The following is a 23,499-nucleotide window of genomic DNA, read 5'->3' as shown; positions in this document are numbered from 1 at the left end:
ATGTGCACAGAATAAGTATACGAGATATGAGACAAATCGATTAAGTCGAATCAAATCGTTGCGTGGATATAAACTTTATGCTGTATTTCTTTAAAGTATCGTTGCCGGGATACCATATTTTATAGATAGAAATGTTTGTTTAATTCTTGAAATAAATATAAATAGACACATAAAATGGCTGATAATGAACTTAAAGCTACCATAGAAGGTAAAATTCATTACATTATTATATTTGTTCATTATCCATAACATTCTATTATGTTACAGTAGTTGTTAAACTGCATAAAATTTAATTTAAACAGTTCAATTATGGTTTTTAATAATTAACTGCACATAATCATAACCCATAAATAAATAGGACGAGCTTTTCTTTTTAGCTAAGATTGTTCTTAACATATATCAGATCCAATATCTACAAGATATTGTAATCTGCTACAATAAATACAGAGCTATTGATTATGTTTTTATTGTTTGAAAAGGACACCAGTGAAAGATAAGACAATAAAATTTATTAAATTAGACAACCGTGGCGAATTCATCAAAAATTGACCGCAATAGTTTTTGAAATCCACGTGACCAAATAGGTTGCGTAGACCTCATTGGAAATGGCTGATATTACATTACTAGAAATGAAGCTTGATTGTTAGTAATGGACTCCCTACTACTAACAATCATCCGATATTTATTTATTGGATAAGTATTTTCAGTTTATTTTCTGAGGTGCCTGTAACTTGTTAATTGGCCTATCACCTTATTTATAATACCAGTTATATAAACAAAATTATATATACATCAATTCATTATATACACTTATTTATATATGTATATATAAACTCGTAAGTCTTGGAGTAATGAATTAAGTACTTTGCACAAGTAGCAGAGCGGCAATCTTCTTCGCATCGAGAATCGCATCAATGTATAGTTGCCGCAACAACTGCGAAAAGTGATTTGACCTAGCGTGAATCGCCTTATATTTTTATTCATTTCATTGTTGTACATAACTCACTAATTGATAATATATAACTAAATAATTGTAATTAATTGTTATAAAGATAGGCACATGAATGCCGTTCTGAATATTAATTTTGTTGAGCGAAACCTGTAACGACATCTATTGCAATTTATTTGAACTATTCATCTGTCATGCGGATGAGCCTTTATATATACCGTAGCATAATTATTATAGCTAGTGGCGCGCCAGTAGTCGAAATTCGCCCGTAATTAATTTAAATTATATCTTTAAACATTATTAAGACTATACTATCAAAGACTGTAAAGTGTAAACATTACAGTTTATTGTCTTTGACAATACTGCAATTACACTTACAACTGTGGTATACATATACCTAGCCGTACTGTAGCAAGGAAACACGGGAGACACCCACTTATTAGACTGCACGTAGTCAGCTGGAATACTTCGCAATACTAGGCAAAAACTAAAATTCAACTTCTGCATATGCAACGCAAGTCCAAAATTCATGTCTGTTTACACTATAACAAATATTGTTAAAATTATTATAATACTTAAAGTACTAGGAGGCAATAAACATACTCACATTGACACGGCTTATTCTTATAATGTATAATATATTTATAAGAAAGATCAGTTATGCGCTTGAACTTATTTTTCCACGACCAAGTCTGCGAATATTTGATATACCTAATACATACCTACTGTACAATGTACCTAAACGCCAAATTCTATAAAATAACCTGATGTTGTATGCGTCTATATTCATTTTGTCACCTTCATTGTAGAAGTGATTTACTTATACCTTGACGAATTATAAAAATAATAGGTAGGAAGAATTTATTTCTATCTAGCTTAAATCATCGCACATGCCCAGCCTCATGCATACTGTTTTGTAGAAATATAATTATTTATACAGTAAATAATCAATTTAAGTAAATATAGGTGAACAAGAGGAATTACCGATACAAGAAACAGTAATCCCTGAAGAAGTTGAAGAAGAGCAACTGGAAGAAGAGTCTTTACTTACGGAATATGACCCAGATGACTTTTTGTCTGGTGCTGTTAATACCTTGGACTCTACCATACCTCTTAACTTATTTGAATTTGAGTATCCTTTTAAAAACATCATTATATTTTCGCTTATTTCTTGAAATCCCTCTAATCTTTCGAGTTTTTTTAATGAATTATTAAGGTAATGGAAATGGCTGATATTACATAATTATTCTTCAGCGAAGAAAGTATCACAATATGTACATATTGATGATATCATCATCATTCATTATTCATTGCATACATAATATTCATACCGTATCAAAATTAGAGAAACTTATAACATTTCTTAACAAGAACATAAAAGATATTCTTATGGTTACAATTGTCACAAATACTTCAATCTGTGTGCTTGTGACGAGAGCGTAGTATGTTGGGCTGCGGGCAGTATTATAACATTTATGGATGTCTACACTAAACAAACATGGTTTAGAAGGAGCACTACCGGTGGATCGATTGGAAATATTACAGTAAGTGAAAGTTTTACACCACTGAAAAAGTATGGTCTCAAAATATTTGCACATTTAAAAAAATGTTTGGTCTTGTTGTGGAAACGATATGAAGAGTATAATAGTATTATTACATTTCATGTTAATTATAATGAGTGGCGCTGTTGCTATTATTGTTCAATATTTATATTTAATAGCTATATTGTATATTTTTTCAAATTATTCTAATGCTGTTGGCCATGGTTCATTGGATGAAAATGGGGGCGAGTGCAGAGGTCACTCCAAACACGTGAAGAGTAGCTCAAAGCCTGCCTAACGGATCCACTTTATTGTATTTATTTATGTTACGTGACATATTTGCAGATTTTCTTATATTTGGAATTTATATGATTCATCTTATATGGGAGATGCCATTGTTAACATTCGAAGTACAGCAAGATTGATTATTTATTTGTGAAAATTAATTTCACAAAAAATCAATCTTGTTTAAAGAATAGGTATTTCATAACTTTTTATTTATGCTGATTCACGTACGTTCATACTAGTTTTTATCACTTTCATACTTTTAACTGTTTCCACTTCACTTGATATTGAATCAAACCTCACCTCAGTCTTTTAGGAAAGATCCAAATTACCGCATAGCAGTAGCAGAAGGAAGAGAAGGACATCGGGATCCTTTGATATTACTATACACTTGGCCGCAAATGGATATAGACGCTATTCTTAGAGACGGCACAACTAATGCATATTCTATCCTAGACTTTAGGTATGTAGCATGTTTATGTATTTTGTGGGTATACAATAACACTTAATTATTTATTACATTAGCAGAACATAGTCACTTGTAATTAGTTTTAGTAAAATATCGTTATGTTACCCAATTAAAATACCTATTTCATTCCATAAATAACAGACTAGAAATTTGACTATGAGCAAGTTGACGATAGAGATATACTTAAAGGAAAACCTAAATACCTAGTACAAAAATTCTGTAGTACATAATACTATGTAATACCAATGTTTATGGATCTCTTTAACATTATGTACAAGCATTATAGTTTTTAAAGATTATTGTATGATCGATTAACTTTGTTACTGAATTATAACCTAAAGAGCTTTTACGCTCAGTATAGTTTCGGCGAAAAAATACAATACGTTAATTTTAATCTATTCATCCTATGGATAGTAAGAGGTGACTAAGATTAACTAAAAGAATACTTTGTAATATAAATTATCATAAAGTAAGTTTGCAAAACAACTGTTAGGTGCTGCTAGTTAAAATATAGGTATATCTAAAAGTATACCTAAAAGATGTTAATAGCTACAATATTGTCAATGCAGTCCCGACGGTGAACTTCTGGCTTCTGTGGGTAAAGAACCAGACTACAACTTAACTATTTGGAACTGGAAACGACACCGTATTTTGCTTCGCACTAGCGCTTTTACATTTGACATAAACTCAGTAATGTTTTCACCTTATTGTCCCGGACAACTTACTACGGCAGGTAATTTAAATCTAAACCCAGTCTGTAGAACGTAATGCTTATATTTATATTATATTGCTTATATTCATAATAATTGTACGTTGTATATAAAAATATTTTTAATCTAAATATTTATTTCAACATAAAACTGAAACAAATAACAATTCATTCATAATACAAATAATAGAGCTGAATAATCTGTATCATATTAACAATTTTACTATTAACAATAAAAGTACATATAGTATTAAATAGACAAGATTAAAACTTTATTTAAAAAAAATTACAGGTGCTGCTCATATAAAATTTTGGAAAATGGCTCAAACATTCACAGGTTTGAAGTTAAAAGGTGAACTAGGTCGGTTTGGTAAAACGGAGATTTGTGATGTGATTGGAGTTTATCCAATGCCGGATGAAAAGGTAATACCAGTATTACAAAACATTTTCTATCTGTTTAATCTTTATGAATGGAGGCTGTTGGGACTTTAGAGATTCATCAATAAATTAACGCTTCCAATAGAGACTCTTTCTTTGATATATGTAGGTAGCATTACTACAAGCTGAAATAAAATTGGATGAAAGATCGAACTCTTGTTCCTGTGTATGAAAATACACTATCCCGGCATAATATCGTGTAATGTGCCATTTTGCATTCTTAAACCTTTTTTATATTTATGTTCGTATACTAGTGTTGTAATATTTACAAAGTATCTAATTGTGTAAAAATATTTTTGTTGTGTAGGTGTTATCGGGATGTGAGTGGGGCAACGTGTTAGTATGGGAAGCTGGACTTGTTAAATTAGAAATAACGCAGCGTGGTAGAAAAACTTGTCACAAAGCTCCTGTGGTAAGTAAATATAAAATAAATTTTAATACACTAAACCCAAGTTTTAAATATTTAACGGAAACATAATTAAAGTAAACTAATGACATCCTAACTAAAGTATCTATGGCTTATCTAGAATGGCATCTATACTCATAAATAAAATTATACTTAAAATATTATATTATCCACATAGCTCTTCATGTAAATTCATAAAAATAACTATGAATACAGTTTTCGTCAGCTATATAATGTTATACAATATTTAGATCCAGTTCATGCTCAGTCCTGCGGGAGATGAAATAACAACTATAGCACGCGATGGATGTATTCGAGCATGGTATTGGGATACCGTAGAGCAGGCTGATCCTCCTGAAGACGACCCTTACGTCGAACTAAATCCAGTGGCTGAAACTTGCGTATGATTTTTATTGCTAGATCTTATTATGTAACTAAAACAACAGAAACAGTAAAACTATCGTATTTAAATGTGGAATTTGAATGGTATGGATAGATGGATGAATGATCTCGCACCTAAGAGGACCGTTTATGAGGATAAAAATTACCTAGATTTAATACATTTCAAAAGCGAACTATGTTTGATAAAATAATACAAATAAATTCTAATATTCTAAATTAAATCTGTGGTAATAAAAATTAATTACAGGTACCGAATTGCCAAATAATGTGTCTCAAACATCAAAAAGATATGCATTGGTATGCTCAGGTAATTACTTAATTATATGATAATTCTAAAGCTGACAAAAATATAAGATAATAGAAAGTATTTTTTTATTAATATTATGAAAGATTCTTTTCTTTATTCAGGACGGCAATGGTGGTATATGGACAGTGGAACTCGAAATAGATAAAATTGAATGCGACCACCATAAAGTGATGACTTGTCATGCTGGGGGTATAGTTTCGATGGCTGCTCTCCGAACACACCCAATCTTGATTACTGCTGGTGAAGACGGTGCATTACAAGCATATAACATAGAAACTCATGCATTGCTAGCTCGTTACCACTTTCCTGCACCTATCACTTGTTTATTATACCCGCCAGTGGATGTACGTATTATACAATATTTATATTTCCGTAATAAATTCATAAATACTTGTCAAAACCTATCCTGTTACTGTTCATATCATTGTTCCATTCAACTTTACTTATACAATAGTTAACTCTGACTTACTGAAACCATTCACAGTTAAAACTAATAATAATATAACCAGTACAATAGTTTATTTTAGCAGCCGCAAAATAAAGAGAAATATTGAAAATTGCAACTTAACGTCAATACGCTTCCTCTAGACCAATGTTACCTTTTTATGTGCCATGCCCCACATTAGCCTTTTTAAAATTCTTATGCCTATGTATGATGTATTTTCGCATATTGATGTACTTGTCCCCTGTGGGCCGTGGTCTCCACTTTAGGAATCACTGTCATAGGCTATATAATATATTTATTAATTTTTACACAATGTCACTAATTTGTAGGAAAAGTTGATTGATAAAATAATTGTTTTCCTTTTGTATAGGTTGATGAAACATCACGTATTCTATTAGTAGGTTTTTCTGATGGAATAATGCGCACACTTTTATTGCACCCTGAGCGACTTCAATCACAGACCAACATGATCAATATTCGAGTACATTCCGCTCTTAGTATACACAGTGGTGACTCTCTTCATGCTGACGCCATAGACATGATTTCGGTATTATCCTGTGCCATAATTATTTGTAATCACTATTTTATTTTATGCTACTTTTATATCTACAAATGTATATAATATTAAATATACTTTACAGTTACTAAAACCACATTCAAAGCCCCTAACGCAAATAACGATAAATGAACAACGAACTCTATTAGTTACTTGCGGTGAGGATACTACAATATTTCTTTACAAGCTGGAAGCAGGTACACCATTTAGCTTACACCGTCTTGGTTTTATTGAAACTCCTAACAATATAGCCTACATGACATGGAAACCCGGAGAGGTAACGTATTTGAAGATAATAGATTTTTTTAAAATACCTAATACATATTAATGATGTTAGTATATTTCAGGAAACTGTATTGCTACTATGTGGACAAGTTGGTTTTCTAATGGAAGCTGTTCTTCCGGATGTTCCTATACGCAAATACAGTGACATCACAACATTTAAGCTAGACTTCTTATCATACAAGGAAACATTAGTGAAAAAACATTTGTATGTATCCATGGTATTATTTCCTACCTATGATAAACCAGCATCACACGTTCCGTTATTTGTTATAATAAGAAACAAACATATTTCTTAATTTTACATGAAAGATAAAATTAAGAAATATGTTTTTGTTATTACATCGATACGAATTTTATATTCACAATTTAGTCAGGACAACGTTTATCGAGTGAGTTAGATTTACACTTACATTTAATATAGTTAATTGGGTTTTAAGCTCTACAATTGTATGGTAAATTGTCTCTCAAGACGTTTCGACTAGGTTACACTAGACATGTTCACGAGGTGACTTGAGTACAGCGATCAATTTCCGTAGGTAACTGCGTTTAATCAACTACCATCGTTACATTGTCATATAAAAACTTCTGTTTTATATGACAATCTACCGGCGTTAGATTGTCATATAAAAATACATTTATTAACGCTAATGCTAACTAATTGAAACATCGAGAGAGGTAAATACCTGATTTACCATAAAATTATTTGTGTTAGGCCGTATTAAACATATAATTAAAATAAAACACACGCGTAAGTTTAAACATATAAATACTATAAAGTACATCTTATTATTGCGCTATATATGTTCCATAGTTTTTCAACTACATACATACTGCAGTACTGAATGCTATTCAATTATATTTCTCAGTATGCGATACCGGCCTTTTCCTACGGAAGAAGATCTTGCCAGTATAGACGAAGAGGCTTTGAAAGCCAAGGATGAAGCGACTAATGATAAAGACGATGACGAAGAACATGAATGGCTTGGGGAAATAGAGCTCAGTAAATAATTATTTAATTAAAATACATTAATTAGAAATTGCAGATAATGACTTACGAGTTTTTGGCCTACCTAATTAAATATTAAAGCAGAACTCGTATTATTTAATCCAAGTAAGAATTCTAATATACACACAACTTATAGATGTGATATGTTGCAGTGGAAAGCGAAAGTATGCTTGGGACCACCATCACTTGGGCTCAATATTGCGAGGATGGCATTTGGGTAGTACAACGTGGAACTGGAGCTCTACTACTAGTGAAACCAGGAGTTAATAAGGTTCTAAAATATGGACCAATTCCTGGAGCGTGGAGTGATGATATTACGGCTCTAAAATTTGTGTAAAATATTTTTTATTATTTACATAATAAATTACATGCGATATTTTTAATAATCAACAGCTAAGAATTATACCTAGATAACAGTTATTAAGTAAATTGGAATTTTGATTTGACAATAATGAAAATGTAGGTACTCTACATATTATATAAATTTACTAAGCGAAAAGTGACTATAATTATTGGCTTTACTTCTTAAAATTTCTTTCTTCTTTATTATAGTATATATATAGAATTGAATAGAAAACCATTTATTCAAATAAACTTAATTTAAGCACTTTTGAATAGTCACAGTTATCATTCTTTTAATCTACCGCTCATTAGGAAAACTCGGAAAACATTAAAACACTCGTACTGATTAAAGCAGACCAGTTCATATAAGCAGCACTCGTTCACTAGTATGACGTATGAACCGGCCATCACTGCCCTAAAACATATTTTAGGGAAGCCAATGACTATATATAGGAATTATTTTATACAAGCTATTTTAAGATTTCTGAGCCTCTGTGGACGAAAATAGTCGAAAGTAAGAACATCTTATAACTTTTTAGATGTGATGGCCGATACCTTGTCATTGGTACAAATACTGGATATATACGTGTTGTACGTATGCCAACTGAAGAGGAAGATTCGCCAGAACAACATTATTTAACTTGGATCAAGGCCACACAAAAGCTACTCAAGAAACTAAAAGGCAGACGTTTGGCTAAAGAAGAGGTACAAGGAGGTGTTTCAGTAACTTCTCATATATGGATTAAATAGAATAGCAGATATATTACTATTAAATGACATAAAATTACAGTTATTGAACTATTTATACACTTCATACATTTTTGTTTTTTTTTTTCTGATTACGCAATATTATTAATTATCTACTTTCTGTGGCATTTGCCAAGGAGTCTCTAGATTTCACTGAGTACGTACTCCGTATAGTATTTTTGGTTTTTTATTACCAATGTCTATGAAAAATATTAGAATAGAATAGAATAGAAAATCATTTATTCAAATAAACTTAATTTAAGCACTTTTGAATAGTCATAACAATTTGTTTTTTATCTACCACTCGTTCGGAAAGCTGTCTCATCACAAGAAGAACGAGCAAGAAACTTGTGTGTTGCTCTTTTAAATAATCCTTGTAAGTTTACATTTACAAGTCGAAACGTGTGAATACAAACTACCAACAAGCACTAATTTTTGGGTCAAATATAAATATGCAATAAGATTAAATCAGTCGTAGTGATAAGAGCAGACCAGTCCCTACAAGCAGCACTCGTTCACGAGTATGACGGATGAGCCAGCCATCACTGCGCTCGACCATATTTTAGGGAGCCCATTAACCCGGCCCACCACGCCGCCACATGTCTGGACATTTTAGTGAGCATGACTACTCATTCCACACGACCACGTCACAGCTACAAAAATTACTATATGGTAGTTACAGTATTCGCACTTTACATAAGGATGCATGCGGCAATCAATACAAAAGCCGCTACGCTATCATATATCAAGAAAGCAGTATGAAAATTAAAATTATAACGTTGTCCGCAAATAAACTTATTCTTGCTATATATTGCTTTCTATAAATTCATCTATCTTATAATAGGCTTTTTTAAGTAATATAAGATTTGAATTGCCTCTCTGTAAGATTTAGCGTAGACTCTGGCAGTTTATTATAGAATCTTACGCAATTACCATAAAATGAATTACTAACTTTGTGTAGACGGCATTTAGGTAATTCGCTTAGCTGAAATCGTCGATTCTATTCTTTTTTTGTTTCAGGCCCAACCTACACCGCGGATTGATTTTTTTGACAATTACTATTTACCTATGCACGACCGATACACTGGTACTGTGACATGTTTGGAATTCAGTGCTGATGGAAAGTAAGAATCACAGATAAAATCATAATGGCTCTAAGCTCATTCTCCTCCTCCATAAACTCCTATCCACTGACACCACTAGCGTATGCATTAGCTTCAGTGGGTGGACCATTCCATATTCATTTATTTAGATTTGGATTTAATTTTAGTCTCAAAGTCAAATTTGTTTAGTTAAAATTACATAGTTTATTAGTCTTAATAATATATACGTACCAAATTTTGGCTAAACTAAACTAATTGTAATTTTACGGGTGGTTTTTAATACATTATTAATGTAATTACAGTAATGTAAAAATAAGTAAAGTATATTTTATTTATCTATTTATTAATTTATAGAATGCTGTATAGTTGTGGTGCAGATGGCAACATATTTTCTTTTCAAGTAAATTTTACGGAGGCCTTACTAACAACGCTGTCATTACCAAAACCACTAGAAATTCCCGTAAGTGATACTTGAATCTACCAAAACATTTTTTCTAATGGACACAATACAGAATATTTTATCATCATCATAAACATCGTCGTCCCACTATTGAGCATGAGTCTCGCTTTATGGAAGGACTATTTATAAGTACAACTTTATTCAGGTGTTGTTTTACCAGAAATGTATTAAAAAAAGAAGGAATTATGGTATATATTATATATTTTGCATATCTGTTCTATCTTCACATAAAAACACAGTATCAGTACTAGCTTAAAGTGCGTAAGTACTCATACAAAAAAATAAATTATTTTCCTGATTATTCTTAAGCGATTGAAAATATTATTCTTTATAGAAAGTTGTAAAAGTTAAAGAGCCGAGTACACTTGAAGGAGAATTAATGTCACATGAAGAGTTGAAACAAAAAGAGGAGTACGACAAGATGATGGCAATAGCAAATGCACATAAAAAACGTGTCCGAGATCAACTGGCCGAACTTACTGCAGAATACAATAAACTTATCAAGGCGTTAGTAATTTATGTATTTCTTAGATGTAGAATGTAGTGTACCTGATTTTACCAATTTTGTTTAAGATTAATTTTATTATTCTTTGTTATTAAGTTGAGAAATTAATAAATTTGTTATTGAGTTTTATAGAACCTAGTTCATGTTTTATGAATTATCTTAACTATTTTAACCACTGAACTGTTCAATAGATTTAATTTAAGCTGTTGTCTTTATTTTTAAAGACACCTGACAGCTTGATAGTAAGATTATATAAAAATGGAAGGTTCTAGATAAGCTATCAGGTGGGCTCCGGGTGGTTAGCGGTAACCGTCACATATATATATAAATCAGATGCTTCCGATTTTTTCCCATAAAAAAAATTATAAAACTTTTTATCATTAATTGTTTATAATAACTAAAATTATTTCATTATTTATTAAAATACTTAGTATACCTTTATGTACACATACTGATATTAGGTATATACAAGCATTACTATGTAAAAGGTAATATAAATATTTATAATTTATATTTTATAGGAACCGATCATTGCCATGCTCTCAACAAATTGATGTCACTCTGGATCCACGTCCATTGGCAGTACAAGAACAAGAGTTGGAGGAGGCTAAAGCGCTCACGAAAAGAAAGCTCGCTCACCAACTGGAGGCTTCAAATCTGGCTCTGCACAAAATGCACTCCAGAAATATTATACAGCTGGACGTATACCCTTTCACATTGAGAGCCATCAGGTTAGTAAGTTATACTAAAGCTTGCTTATTTTTCATATTACTCGTGCTAAGCCTAATAGATCTTTTTTTTTTGTTTAATATGATACTTTATAGCAGACAAACTGTTGCTTGCTGCGGCTGCAAAGTCTTCGTTGTTAAAATGTTTCTTTAAATTTATAGATAATATTTATTTGTACTAATATCAGACTTATTACATTTTTAGAGACCCTGAAGTCACGATACGACCATTGCGACAAAAAAATCTCGCAAAAGCTTTCTATGATCAATTAGAAGAAGTTTATCAAAAAATGGCTGAAGCTGCTTTGCGCGGAAGGTACGTACTGTATATACGCAAAACAATACATTAAAAACAAGTAGGTTTATGTCCGAAATTGATATGGGAATAATGAATCTATGGCAAATGGAAAACCAATGGATAAAAGAAGTGTGACTAGTGTTTAATTTTAGGTGGTATTCAATAATGTTATATTATACATATTTTTTTTAATTACATGCTTACCATAGAAATATGAATTTACTGGCACTGGCAGATGCAGAGACAAGGTAATTTAATTATACTGTGTTTGTTAACTCAATTGCATGTACCTACAATTACTTACTGCCACTTATTTTGTATTTCTTTAAATTGGACAATCATTGTAACGGTGGCTTTATTAGACGAGCTGAATCTACCACTCGTCGAGCGGCTGCTAGGAAACTGTCATATGGACCTCCACGAGTAGCGTCTTTCTTACTGGGATTACCTCCAAAACCACCACATCCTTTAAAGAAAGCTCTGAGGAATTATCGACAACGTTTACATCGTCATCACCTCCAGTTTATTGAGGTGAGGTACATGTAAGATAATATATACCTATATATATATTTCAGATACAGATGATGATAATAATAATAATTTATTTACATGTATCATATAATTATAACATTTAGGAGCAATATATAACAGTTAAAGTTTATCTAGGTAATCAAATGGCAGAAAGTTGCTTAATACAATATGAGGATCCTGATAATCTATACTAGGTATTACGCACCAAGGGAGCACTAAAGCACACTAGGTATTAAGTGTGCTTTAGTGCTTCCTTGCAGAAAGATATTATTATTGAGATATATAACTCCTACAATAATGTCAGATATAATCAACTTGCTGTTACGTACATCTCAACCTACTCGAATCTACTTAGATACCTATTCATATCCATCCAACGTTTGTCTCGTAAAAATCACAGTTAAATGATAAAGTCGCCCAATGTTACTTCGTTATCTTGCTTCTTCAAATTATATGTATTGTTATCTGTATATTTAATGAGAGTTCTACAATGATCATGATGAAACATTTCTTTCTATTTTCAGTGGCAAGAACATCTTTCACGTAAGCCAGACCCCCATGCTTTGCCCCCAGGAGCGGCTGAAGCATTAAAAGAAGCAGAGGCCACTATAGGCAACCGCTTGCTCAAGAGCCAAGAAGACTATGTTGCATCTCCAGCCCATAATACTCAATTGCGTGTTTGTCTCACAAGAAAAGAGGTTAATCCTTACTGTACTGTATATTTTGCTGCCATAACTGTTTTATAATTTTATGTAGTAAATCTAAATTTTGATGTTATTAACTATTTAAATATTATTATATGAACTTCTACACCCTCAGATATACGACAACAAACGTGCCTTCAATACAAATGTGTTAGAACTTCGCGAACACAAAGTGCGTATGGTAACGCAAATGAAGAAGATCGCCGAAAGACTTAGCGAAATTCGAAGTGAGATACCGCAAAGACTTGTGAAACCACCGCCATTAGTACCACATATAGATGATGACCTCGAATTTCCTGAAAAAAATCTTGAAGTATGCTATAAGAATTGTATTAATTTCTGTAACTAGCTTAAACATAAATATATATACTACATACTCATCTTAAAGATATATATAAACGCGAAAGTTTGTAAGTATGGATGTTTGTTACTCTTTAACGCAAAAACTACTGAACGGATTATAATGAAGCTTTAACATAGTCTATATTTTTTATTGAAATTTAACGCGGGTGAACAATTTCATTAATGAAACTTTAAATATAATAATAAAATTTTATTTCAAACAGATTAATTAAACTTGATATACTTTTAGATAAAGCCAGAACCAATACAAGTTGCTATTACTAGGGCTGCAGGCAAGAAACCTATGATACAAGAACGCAGAAAATCCACCTTATACCCACAGCCACGAGTGCCACAACAGAGAGTTCCTAAGTTTGTGCCTATTACCGGTACGATTTTATTTGTATACTTTCTCACACTTGATCACATTAAAACAAGTCATTTCATTGGTCACACTAATAGTGCACAAGAAGAGCGGGACATCCTATCAGTCATATATCAATATATAATTAGGGCATCAAACATATTTCATTTCTAAAATATCGTAATCATTCCAAACGTCCAATCCAATCTACACTCCCATAGATCTGAACATACTCATAGACCTATAATATAGATTATAGATGTATTGAGTACTGATACAAAAAATAAATGTGAAACTGATATGTCGAATAATTTTTATGTTCCAATTTTACAGAATCTCGTCCATTAGTTGCCTCATGGGAACTATTAAAACCAAGAGCAGATCATGAATTTTCAGACATTGAAATTGAAATACGAGACAGACGCATCGAAAGGTATTAAATGATACAACTAACGCAAACTTACTATAATTTTATTTAATTTGATTACTATGCCATAGTAGTAGCATAGTTATTTTATTAAATGTTTTTTTTAAATGTTTATTAAATGTTATATTATATAAATGTTTTTTTTTACGTCGAAATATAATAAATATAAAATAAGCCTGTTAAATAAAGACCTAATCAATGTCTTTTCCTTTCTTTAAGGCATCTATACGAACAAGATATGCTACTAGCTGATGCCGATGTCTCTGTACAACAATTCGATTCGCGTTTACGACAATTACAACGTGAACGGATTCGTGTACAGGTATTTTCTAATACTTCTACCTACAACATACATAAAAACAAAAACAAAATATCTGTAATTAAATATTACATCATTTTCTCCACAGGAAAAGAATCAGTTACTTGAATTACACCTATATCAACTACATAGAGAGATGAACGTCTTGAATCGTTTCGAAGCTCACGAAGATAGGTTAGCTGAAAGGGTTTATGTGAAACTAATGCAGGTAATTAGAGACAATTAAATGAATAGGATCGTCACAATTTATTACAGGAACGCTTGATAATTGTGTTTATTACCTATATTCTTCTATAACTTTCGATTTAAGTATACAGCGTATAATTCTATTTATAATAACAATTTATCTATATATATGTATATATTTAAAACTATTATTTTATATTGCATTTACTTTATTATTGTATAGGTACGAGGCGTACAGGAACAAATAATGGATTGCGAACATCGTATTGAAGAACACTTCTCTAATAAAGAAAGTTTAGACCACCAATGCCAAGAGCTTCAGAGACAGTTTAAACGTCTCGTCCAAGACAATAAGTTTGCAGACTTCCTGCGTAGAATATTCAAAAAGAAATACAGACCACCACGAGACCGCGACAATGATGGTTTGATATAATCCTGTATATGTAATAACTACATTTAATCATTTACATATGTAGGTATATCATAAGAGATTATATGAATGCTGTTTGCTGTAGCTCAATACACGGCATTTTAAATCTCCCAAATCTGGTATCAGCAACGTTAACTTGATCTTTCAACAAATTTCCATTACAATCTCAACAAGTAGTAATTATTGGAAATGAACTTCGAAAATGTGCACGAGTTCAATGGATACCGATGGCTCAGAACCATATTTTAGGATGATACTAGACGCGGCTAGCATTGTTTTGCCATGCGGTTAAGATTTACTTATATATACTTATATTTATTTACATTTTTTCTGTACGTTTGTTTGTCTTCTCGAGAAACGCACAGAAAAAACGTATTTCATTGTATTTAGATGAGTTTACGTTTTCTTCAGCAGTAAATAAGAAGTAGATTGTAATAATAATTGTGACGTATATTTAAAAGTGTATTTTTATATCAAAATTTTATAACTCATGGATTAATTGTATGCAGATTTACTACATTAAATCTATTTAATATTTGAGAAGGTATTGACAATATACCTGTGAATAAATGTAATATAGGTATTATTTGTAGTAATAAATACCGAAAAGAGGGATAGACATACATACATTGATGGCTTGGTGGTCTAGCGCTTTAGCACACCACTTTACCTCAAATGGTATAAACAGTATTCATGAGTAAGCTTGTTTGTATCTCTAGCTCTACTTATCTTGGATCTAGACGGCGCTGTGTGATATGTCCTGGGATATTATTATTGTTTATCTAATTTTACATCATGTCAGAATCTTCGGAATCCGAATCATCCTCATCGTCGAGTGAAGAACAGGATGAAGGCAGTTTGGACAGTCGTGATATCGGTCCTATTCGCCTCGACCCTAACATATGCCCAGAAGGTTGCGACAAGGACGTCTATGATAAAACCTATGACTTAAGGAATACCAGGTTAGATTATCAATTTCTAGCTTTTACCTGTGACTTTGTTCGTGCAACAGGGACAAATTGATTGACGTGAATAAAAATCAGTTTGTCCGTCTTCGTACCAGCTTTTATGATGATTTGTTTAGCCATTAACTTTACGGCTAAACCCATCCAGGAAATAATAATAAAGTTGTCACGTTTCTATTTACAGTTTAATTAGCAGTTTTTAAAATATATAAGAAAAAAAATATTTAATATTTATATATATATAAAGCATCACTTATATTTTCTTAGACAAAAACACGAACAAGAAATGTTGGAACAAGACAGATTAGTCGATCTCTTGAGAAAGGACATCGAAGCGCACTATAAAGTGAAAAGAAAACTCAGCGTGCAACTTGATAAGAGAAAGAATGAACTGAAAGAATTCATGGTAAGTGTATTACTATTCTTAGTACCTTCTGCGCTTCTATTATGATAATATTAATCATAATTACCTGCTCAATTTCTATTTTTATATAAAACACATTTTTTTCTTATGTATAATAGTGGAATGGTGCACCCGCGCTAACCGTTTACGTTGCCGGGGCACCAGTGAATGGTGTTAAGATCAGGTTAGTTAGCTCACCGTGGTAAATTAACCATGAATTTAACACATAGTTTCCAGGGGGAACCACGTGGAGGTTAACCTGACATTGCTAGCAATGCGGTTATATTCCTAATAATCCACTTTCTCCTATAAAACAAATTTATTTTATTGAATATTTGTACGTTCTTATAATGAGTGCTCTACATGACAGTTATCTGATGTACGAAACTAACAGTAACGTACATTGTTAGTTTCAACTTCAACTAAATAATCATTTAATTCAGATGGAGAAACAGAGTTGTTTAAACGACGTCGACCAGGTAATAGTACTCCGGTATGATCAAATTAGAGCGTCTGCTATTCGTGGATGCACCGGCCCACAGGGACTGTCAAACACTGTAGTTTTTCCAGAGCAAATGTTGACAAGATTGTGCCGACGTGTGCTTGAATTGCAGGAAGAAATTAAACAGCAGAGACAGAGACAAAAGTAAGCTTTCATGGGGTAAAATAATAATATAAGCCTATAATTTAATATTTCTGGAAATAATAACAAACTAGAAGTAGGTATGTTTAACTTCTTGTGATGATTTATTGCGCTGCCCTATTCTTTGAACCAAACCAACCAATCACAATCTATTATGACTAATAACTATTTTTAATCCCCTATGCACTACATCTTTATCATATCAATATTATCAATAATTACATATTTATTTTTGTTATTTCTATACCACAAAAATAAATAAAAATATAATAATAAATTTTCGTAAAATATAATGGGAGCCAAGGTTATTAATTTCAAACAATACATACGCTTCATTACTCGCAGGATAAACCGCACTCATTTATTCCGCATGAACATGGATCTACGCGCAATGGAAGCACGGGCTCAGGAATTACGGGCCCAAATGCGCGATGTGCTAACACGCAAACTCGGACGACCGCGACGTGTAGACCGCACGCTCGATGATCTTTTGCGGCAGATGGCCCGTCGACACAAGTTTTCAGCTACATTGGGAGCGCTACCACAGATCTTGGATCAGCTGCGGCAATGGCGGGTTTGATTTCCGGAATTTACTACTAATTTTGTTGCACTTAATAAATAAGGCTACCTTTATATTTTCTTTCTATTGTAGTAAAAGCCTCTTAATATATTTATAGACATTCATAAATATTTACATTGTGATACATTTCGTCTACCGGAATCCTTAGCAAATATCATAATTGCAGGAGCGTCACAGTGAACTAGAAAAAAAATATTTACAAGTTCTGAACCATTACTCTGAACGTCTACGACTCGCAGCTGCCTTGCAAGCTGATGTTCTCCCCAGAAAGGTAAAAGAAATTGGTTTAATTTCTTGTCAATTATGTACTAAATAATTGGTGTAAAAATAAGCAAAAAAGGAAAAGAGTAATATTTTGCTTCTTTATATATATAGCCTCCAAAAAATCCGTCCGTTATGGTTGGTGGCTATATTCCAGAACAATACCAACGCGATGTGGTACGCCTACGTATTATTCGTTCTCAACAAATGCAACAAATCAAGGTATGCCCATGCAACCATAAGAGTATATTCACTAATTTTTATTATCGTAAAAACTTAGATAATTGCCACTATGTGTTCTATCTTCACCATTTTTTTTTTTATTAATATTTAATTATAAATAATTTAATTCTATGTTATGGAATTTAGGAAATAGAACGAAATTATTTGCTTTATTGTAAGGGTAAAAAAACAAATCCAGGAGCAAGATGTGCTATGCCACCACTTTGGTATAAAAAAAACTTCACTAATATAACGCTTACATTAATTACTTTAAAATTAAAATTAGGTCTTACTTAAGTGCTTTTTATTTGTAATAGTTACATTTGCCTCAGCTCACTACCCTATCCATTTAATAACTAAAACTACGCTAGGCTCTAAGCGAAGAAATTCAGGACCTTCGATTGAAGCCACTGTCACAGACGACTCCACCACCAGCAACAGCTCCGCCGGAATCCGACCGGTCTGAAATATACCTCAGTATGATTCCCCACGTTAAAAGACAGCCGAGGCGTAAATACTTCCCCATGTAAGTGATTAAAAATTTCAATACATTGGTAAATAATAATAATAGGTATGTAGGTAAGTAATAATTCTCAATAAAGATATTTCAAACTTAAAAAGATATGTATTTACCTATTTACCTACTATATTTTATATAAAAATAAGTTTAGCTCCAAATAACCTAGTTTAAATAAATCACAGGATTTGTCAATTCATTATAACAACCCATTATCATTGAACATCCGTACACGAATCTCCCAATTTTTTTCCTACTACTCCTTTTATGTTGTTGACCGCAGCTGACCTCTACAGCTTCACTGGACGTTAGAGGTCAAGTTCAGATGGAATTTTAAACCCGCTGAAGAACTTATGGAGCAGCTGAGCTGCTATCGTCATCCTCAAGCCGTAGTATTTTCAGTCCCGTTTAAATTGGATGAGGTACTGATCGCAGGATATCGACTGGGTCTCTGGGACGAACCTCCAGGCATAAATCTCCATGGCGTTTATTTATTATATTTTTTTTATAGCACACCATTAGGATCCCAAGTCAAGATGGTGTATGATATTAATATAATGAAACTGTTATACGACTGTTTGGATGCGATGCGTGTGACGCGCGACGATGCGGACCAACTGCTGCGCGAACTCACATCTGAACTTCCAGACGTTCTTGCGGGGTATGTTGTTTCATAATTAAAAAAACCAGCTAAATTTTAAGCCGAAGATCATCATCCTTACGAACATTTATCATTCTACGAGTAGTATACAAGTCTCTTTTAATATGAAAAAAATGGATTAGATAGATTCCTATCTGCTTAGTACTGCTTACTATAATAGACAGTAGGCCTAACTATAATAAATACATAGTACAATCAAATGGATTTAATTACATTGGTACTGTTGCGTTTGAGTAATTTTATACTTGTTGCGAATTTTCAACTGACTATAGAGCAGGCCACATATAGGCATATCTTGGTACTTTGTCCACAATGTCATATCACTGTCACCATCTACATTGTAGTAACACTTACAAATAGAAACAAAAAAAGTCACAATTATCAACAATGATACTATTAAAAGTACGGTTTTGTATGACACAGAAATAAGTCTCGTTTCGAAGTGGTGGACACGCTCGTCCGCAAATGGCTTCTGAAATATGGAGGTGACCCCAGCCAGTATAAAAAGCAAACGCGAGCATTCGATGCGCTCGCCACTCTGGCAGATCGACTAATTAGACAACACGTGAGTTACCTAACATTATTTATAAGATACATATATTTGACTGTTTATTATTTTCAACCACTCGCCGAAAGGAGGAGTTTTTATCTCATTTAGAGAATATTTTTGGTATGTTATATGTTACGCAATTTATTCCACAACTGACGCTAGACTACGCTTTTTAACCCTGTTTGCGCTAGATTTTTTTATCGTTTTTGTTTTTTTTATACCAGTGTACTATCTACAACAAAAATATTTTTATTGGTCGTTCTGGTTGTCACATTACGTCTAATTAATGTATTGACATTAGTTTATTTTCAGGTCTAAATTAATAAAATTGAAGGAAGTTTAAAAATATTAAATTCGTACAGGTTGAAGCTATGGAAGGTACAGCAAGCAGTACACATCAAGTAATGGAATCATTAGAGGAAGCACTTAAAGATATATCTGATGTGAAGCAACCTCTCCATGAGCGTTTGGGTCCTGCCATCGCTTCTTTGTTTCACGCCACACAGCCCGCTGACTTAGGTTAATTGCATTATATTTGTATTTTTGCTCTTTCAAGAATTTTAAGTTATACCGAGATAAATGATTACCCTAGACTAGTAATCACATGCTATTTTATATAGATTTCGTAAAATATCTTTAAATTTAAAATTATTGTGATAGGTACCTACAGTAGGTATAAGGCAGGGCGGGCAGGCACTACCTGAACCTAAATAAAACTAAAAATGAGTGTAATACCTATTAGATATTTATCCATATCTATCTTCATAAATAGATGAATTTCGAGAATTGCTACAGGTACAGGATTATGTTAATAAATGTCATATTTATAAAATACTAGCTACCCGCCCCGGCTTCGCACAGGTGTACATGTATTATGTATATAAACCTTCCTCTAGAATCAATCTACCTATTTAAAAAAACGATCCAAATTCCGTTTCGTAATCTTAAAGATTTAAGCATACCCAGGGACAAACAGCGGCAGCGACTTTTTTTTATACTATCTAATGATGTATAACAACAACCATTTCAGAAACCGAAGATACAATGACGGCACTTGTAAATTCACTGGTCGATGAAGAACATCCTGTTACATCTGAAACTATACAGAACATAGGAGTTAGTAATGTCATAGAAGATATTAAAGGTAAAGGAAATATCTCTGCTATATTTTGTTATTTTCAGAAAATTGTAAATAGCAAATGTTTTTAAGTGTCTCCTTTAATAGAAAATGATAACAACCTTGGATATTATACAATGGTTATATATTGACCTGCTTAAGACCACCTTCATTTAGCTACATATGTCCGTAGTGCATTGGAAGACGTGGGCAATTTTTAGCTATAATAATGAGATGTCTTTATCTTTATGTTTGGTACTCTTTCACGCAAAAATAACTATATTTATATTTCTCTCAATTTACATAATATATTTTTAAATTAAATCCTATATGTTATTCTTATGTATAAGCTATATCACTGTAAAGTTTCATTAAAATCAGTTCAGTAGTTTTTGTATGAAAGAGTAACAAGCATCCATGTATATTAGTAAGATTTAGAAATGACATCATTGCATTGTTTGCATTTGTGTATATAAAATTCGGACGGGGCAGGGGTATGCTCGATGCAAGTCACGTTGCTTGGAATAGTTGTAAGCAATATATCAAGGCAATTGTTATGAATACGTTCCACAACAGTTAACATTAACATGATACATGTAGCTATCGACTCGTATCACAAACATATATATATATAAGTATTAAATTGTTATCTAAAATGGGAAATCTGAGGCGATGTCAACTGTCGGTATAACTCGTGTGTTAAATGCAGCACCTGACATTTTTTGCGAAGGCATATAAAATCCAACTTAGTAGATAGAGCTCTTCCTCTAGCACGTTGAATTCCATATTCCTTGCACTGTCTCTCGGATTAATTAGATATATTGTTGATGTTTCTATCACCGAAAAATTCAGAAATGTTTTTTCTTTTGGCCAAAAATGAACTCGCGAGCTTAGGGGTCGATATCAAAAAGTGGAAGTGAAAACTCTCTCATTATCTTATGTAGGTGTGTTTTATGCAGTTTAAATAATCATTTTATAGATTGCGGTGTTCAAGTATCAAACGAGGAACTAGAGCGTATAGTAAGGCTGGCTATAGACTGTCTTCGTGCACAGTTACTAGGACCTGAAGAATTGGAGCGCCTTAAAATTGAAATGGATAAGACTATATCCGTCGAAACGGTGAGAAAATATTTCTATGAAGTGTCATTACATCTTCCATGTTCAGTCAGGTCCTATTTTTTTCTTTTTTGTATGTGATAATGGAATGGTGCATCCGCCTGCGCTAACGGTTTACGCTGGCGGGGCACCAGTGGAGGGTAATAATATGAGCATGAGGTCAGGTCAGTTATCTCATCGTGACAAATTCACCAGGAATTTAACACGATGGTTTCCAGGGGGAACCGCGTGGAGGTCAACCTGACATGGTACATTGCTAGTAATGGGTTCATTAGGCCACATTACTAACAATCCCATTTCCCCCCAGTCAGGTCCTATTAGGTAGCCTATACTTATTGACTTGTAAGATGAAGGCCTGCTATCGCACACTAAATGCGAAATAAAATGTCATTAATGTATGGATATAATGATATAACCAGAAGGAAGTGAACGTTACTTAAGCACCAAACCGAACAGTTAGATATTATTTAAGAAATCAAATACTTATTAGAGACCTTATATACTAATTATTTGTTATAAGTAAATTTGATATCGCGCTGTTTTTTTTTATAAACTACAACTTTATTACCAAAAATTGTTTAATAATCAGTCATTCATATAAGTTGAATTGGTGATTAGCCAGATTATGTGTAATCGAACCGAACAAGTAACAATCGCACGGAGCAATATCATGGGAATATGGTGTATGTGGAATAGGACTAATGGGTTTACACCTCATGGGTGAACACAGAGCGGTCCGATATTAATGACTGTTCTTATTGTTGTAGTAGGTATTTATGTTTGATCTGTATTTTCTGCACTTAAATTTCTTAAATTCAAATTCATATAGAACCTGTTACTGGTACTATATGAATTTGAATTTGATATAAAATTTCAGCTAAAAAACATCAAAAATGGACCGATATCCTCAATGCCAATCTTCTCCAATATCTACCATCAGATATCAAATATTATTTAATTAATTATTCACAGAAATCCATTTCGTCAAGAAGTCGCAGTCATCACACCGATGCCGATGAAGATAAAGAAACTTAGACCTTGTGTTATCTATACAAATAAATAAAATTGGAGTGTATGTAATATTAAAATAATCGTTTTTTACTACATATTAATATAAATACGATACATGTACCAAAACAGCAAAGTTTACAATTTTTGTCTGTCTGTCAGTCTGTTTATT

The 23,499-nt window shown here is 32.5% G+C and overlaps 1 protein-coding gene across 5 annotated transcripts; it reads left to right on the top strand.

Moving 5' to 3' along the window:
- The first annotated feature begins 110 nt into the window (after nucleotides 1-110).
- On the top strand, nucleotides 111-23,384 carry LOC131841968 (cilia- and flagella-associated protein 44). Of its 5 annotated transcripts, none has more exons than XM_059190388.1 (43): nucleotides 111-208; nucleotides 1,916-2,081; nucleotides 2,331-2,493; nucleotides 3,084-3,238; nucleotides 3,814-3,977; nucleotides 4,246-4,376; nucleotides 4,699-4,803; nucleotides 5,049-5,198; nucleotides 5,447-5,506; nucleotides 5,608-5,850; nucleotides 6,322-6,498; nucleotides 6,593-6,784; nucleotides 6,855-6,997; nucleotides 7,659-7,792; nucleotides 7,951-8,131; nucleotides 8,680-8,845; nucleotides 9,908-10,011; nucleotides 10,345-10,450; nucleotides 10,785-10,957; nucleotides 11,477-11,686; nucleotides 11,889-11,999; nucleotides 12,191-12,229; nucleotides 12,344-12,512; nucleotides 13,037-13,210; nucleotides 13,332-13,529; nucleotides 13,809-13,947; nucleotides 14,256-14,355; nucleotides 14,569-14,671; nucleotides 14,757-14,876; nucleotides 15,078-15,276; nucleotides 16,087-16,246; nucleotides 16,517-16,655; nucleotides 17,096-17,298; nucleotides 17,641-17,869; nucleotides 18,042-18,146; nucleotides 18,251-18,358; nucleotides 18,730-18,884; nucleotides 19,387-19,536; nucleotides 19,960-20,101; nucleotides 20,449-20,605; nucleotides 21,117-21,230; nucleotides 22,183-22,322; nucleotides 23,292-23,384. In XM_059190388.1, the coding sequence occupies exons 1-43, from the start codon at nucleotides 175-177 to the stop codon at nucleotides 23,352-23,354; spliced, it is 6,174 nt and encodes a 2,057-aa protein (XP_059046371.1). In that variant the 5' UTR covers nucleotides 111-174; the 3' UTR covers nucleotides 23,355-23,384. The 5 variants fall into 5 exon arrangements, with proteins under 5 accessions (XP_059046371.1, XP_059046373.1, XP_059046370.1 ...); XM_059190390.1 differs by having other exon boundaries at nucleotides 5,590-5,850; nucleotides 18,778-18,884; XM_059190387.1 differs by having other exon boundaries at nucleotides 5,590-5,850.
- Nucleotides 23,385-23,499: the final 115 nt, after the last annotated feature.

The sequence above is a fragment of the Achroia grisella genome, unplaced genomic scaffold (genome assembly GCF_030625045.1).
Source record: "Achroia grisella isolate CSIRO2021 unplaced genomic scaffold, CSIRO_AGI_Agris_v1 utg204, whole genome shotgun sequence".
Taxonomy (NCBI): domain Eukaryota; kingdom Metazoa; phylum Arthropoda; class Insecta; order Lepidoptera; family Pyralidae; genus Achroia; species Achroia grisella.
The sequence above is the reverse complement of the archived record's forward strand: the minus strand, read 5'-3'. Positions and strand labels throughout refer to the sequence as shown.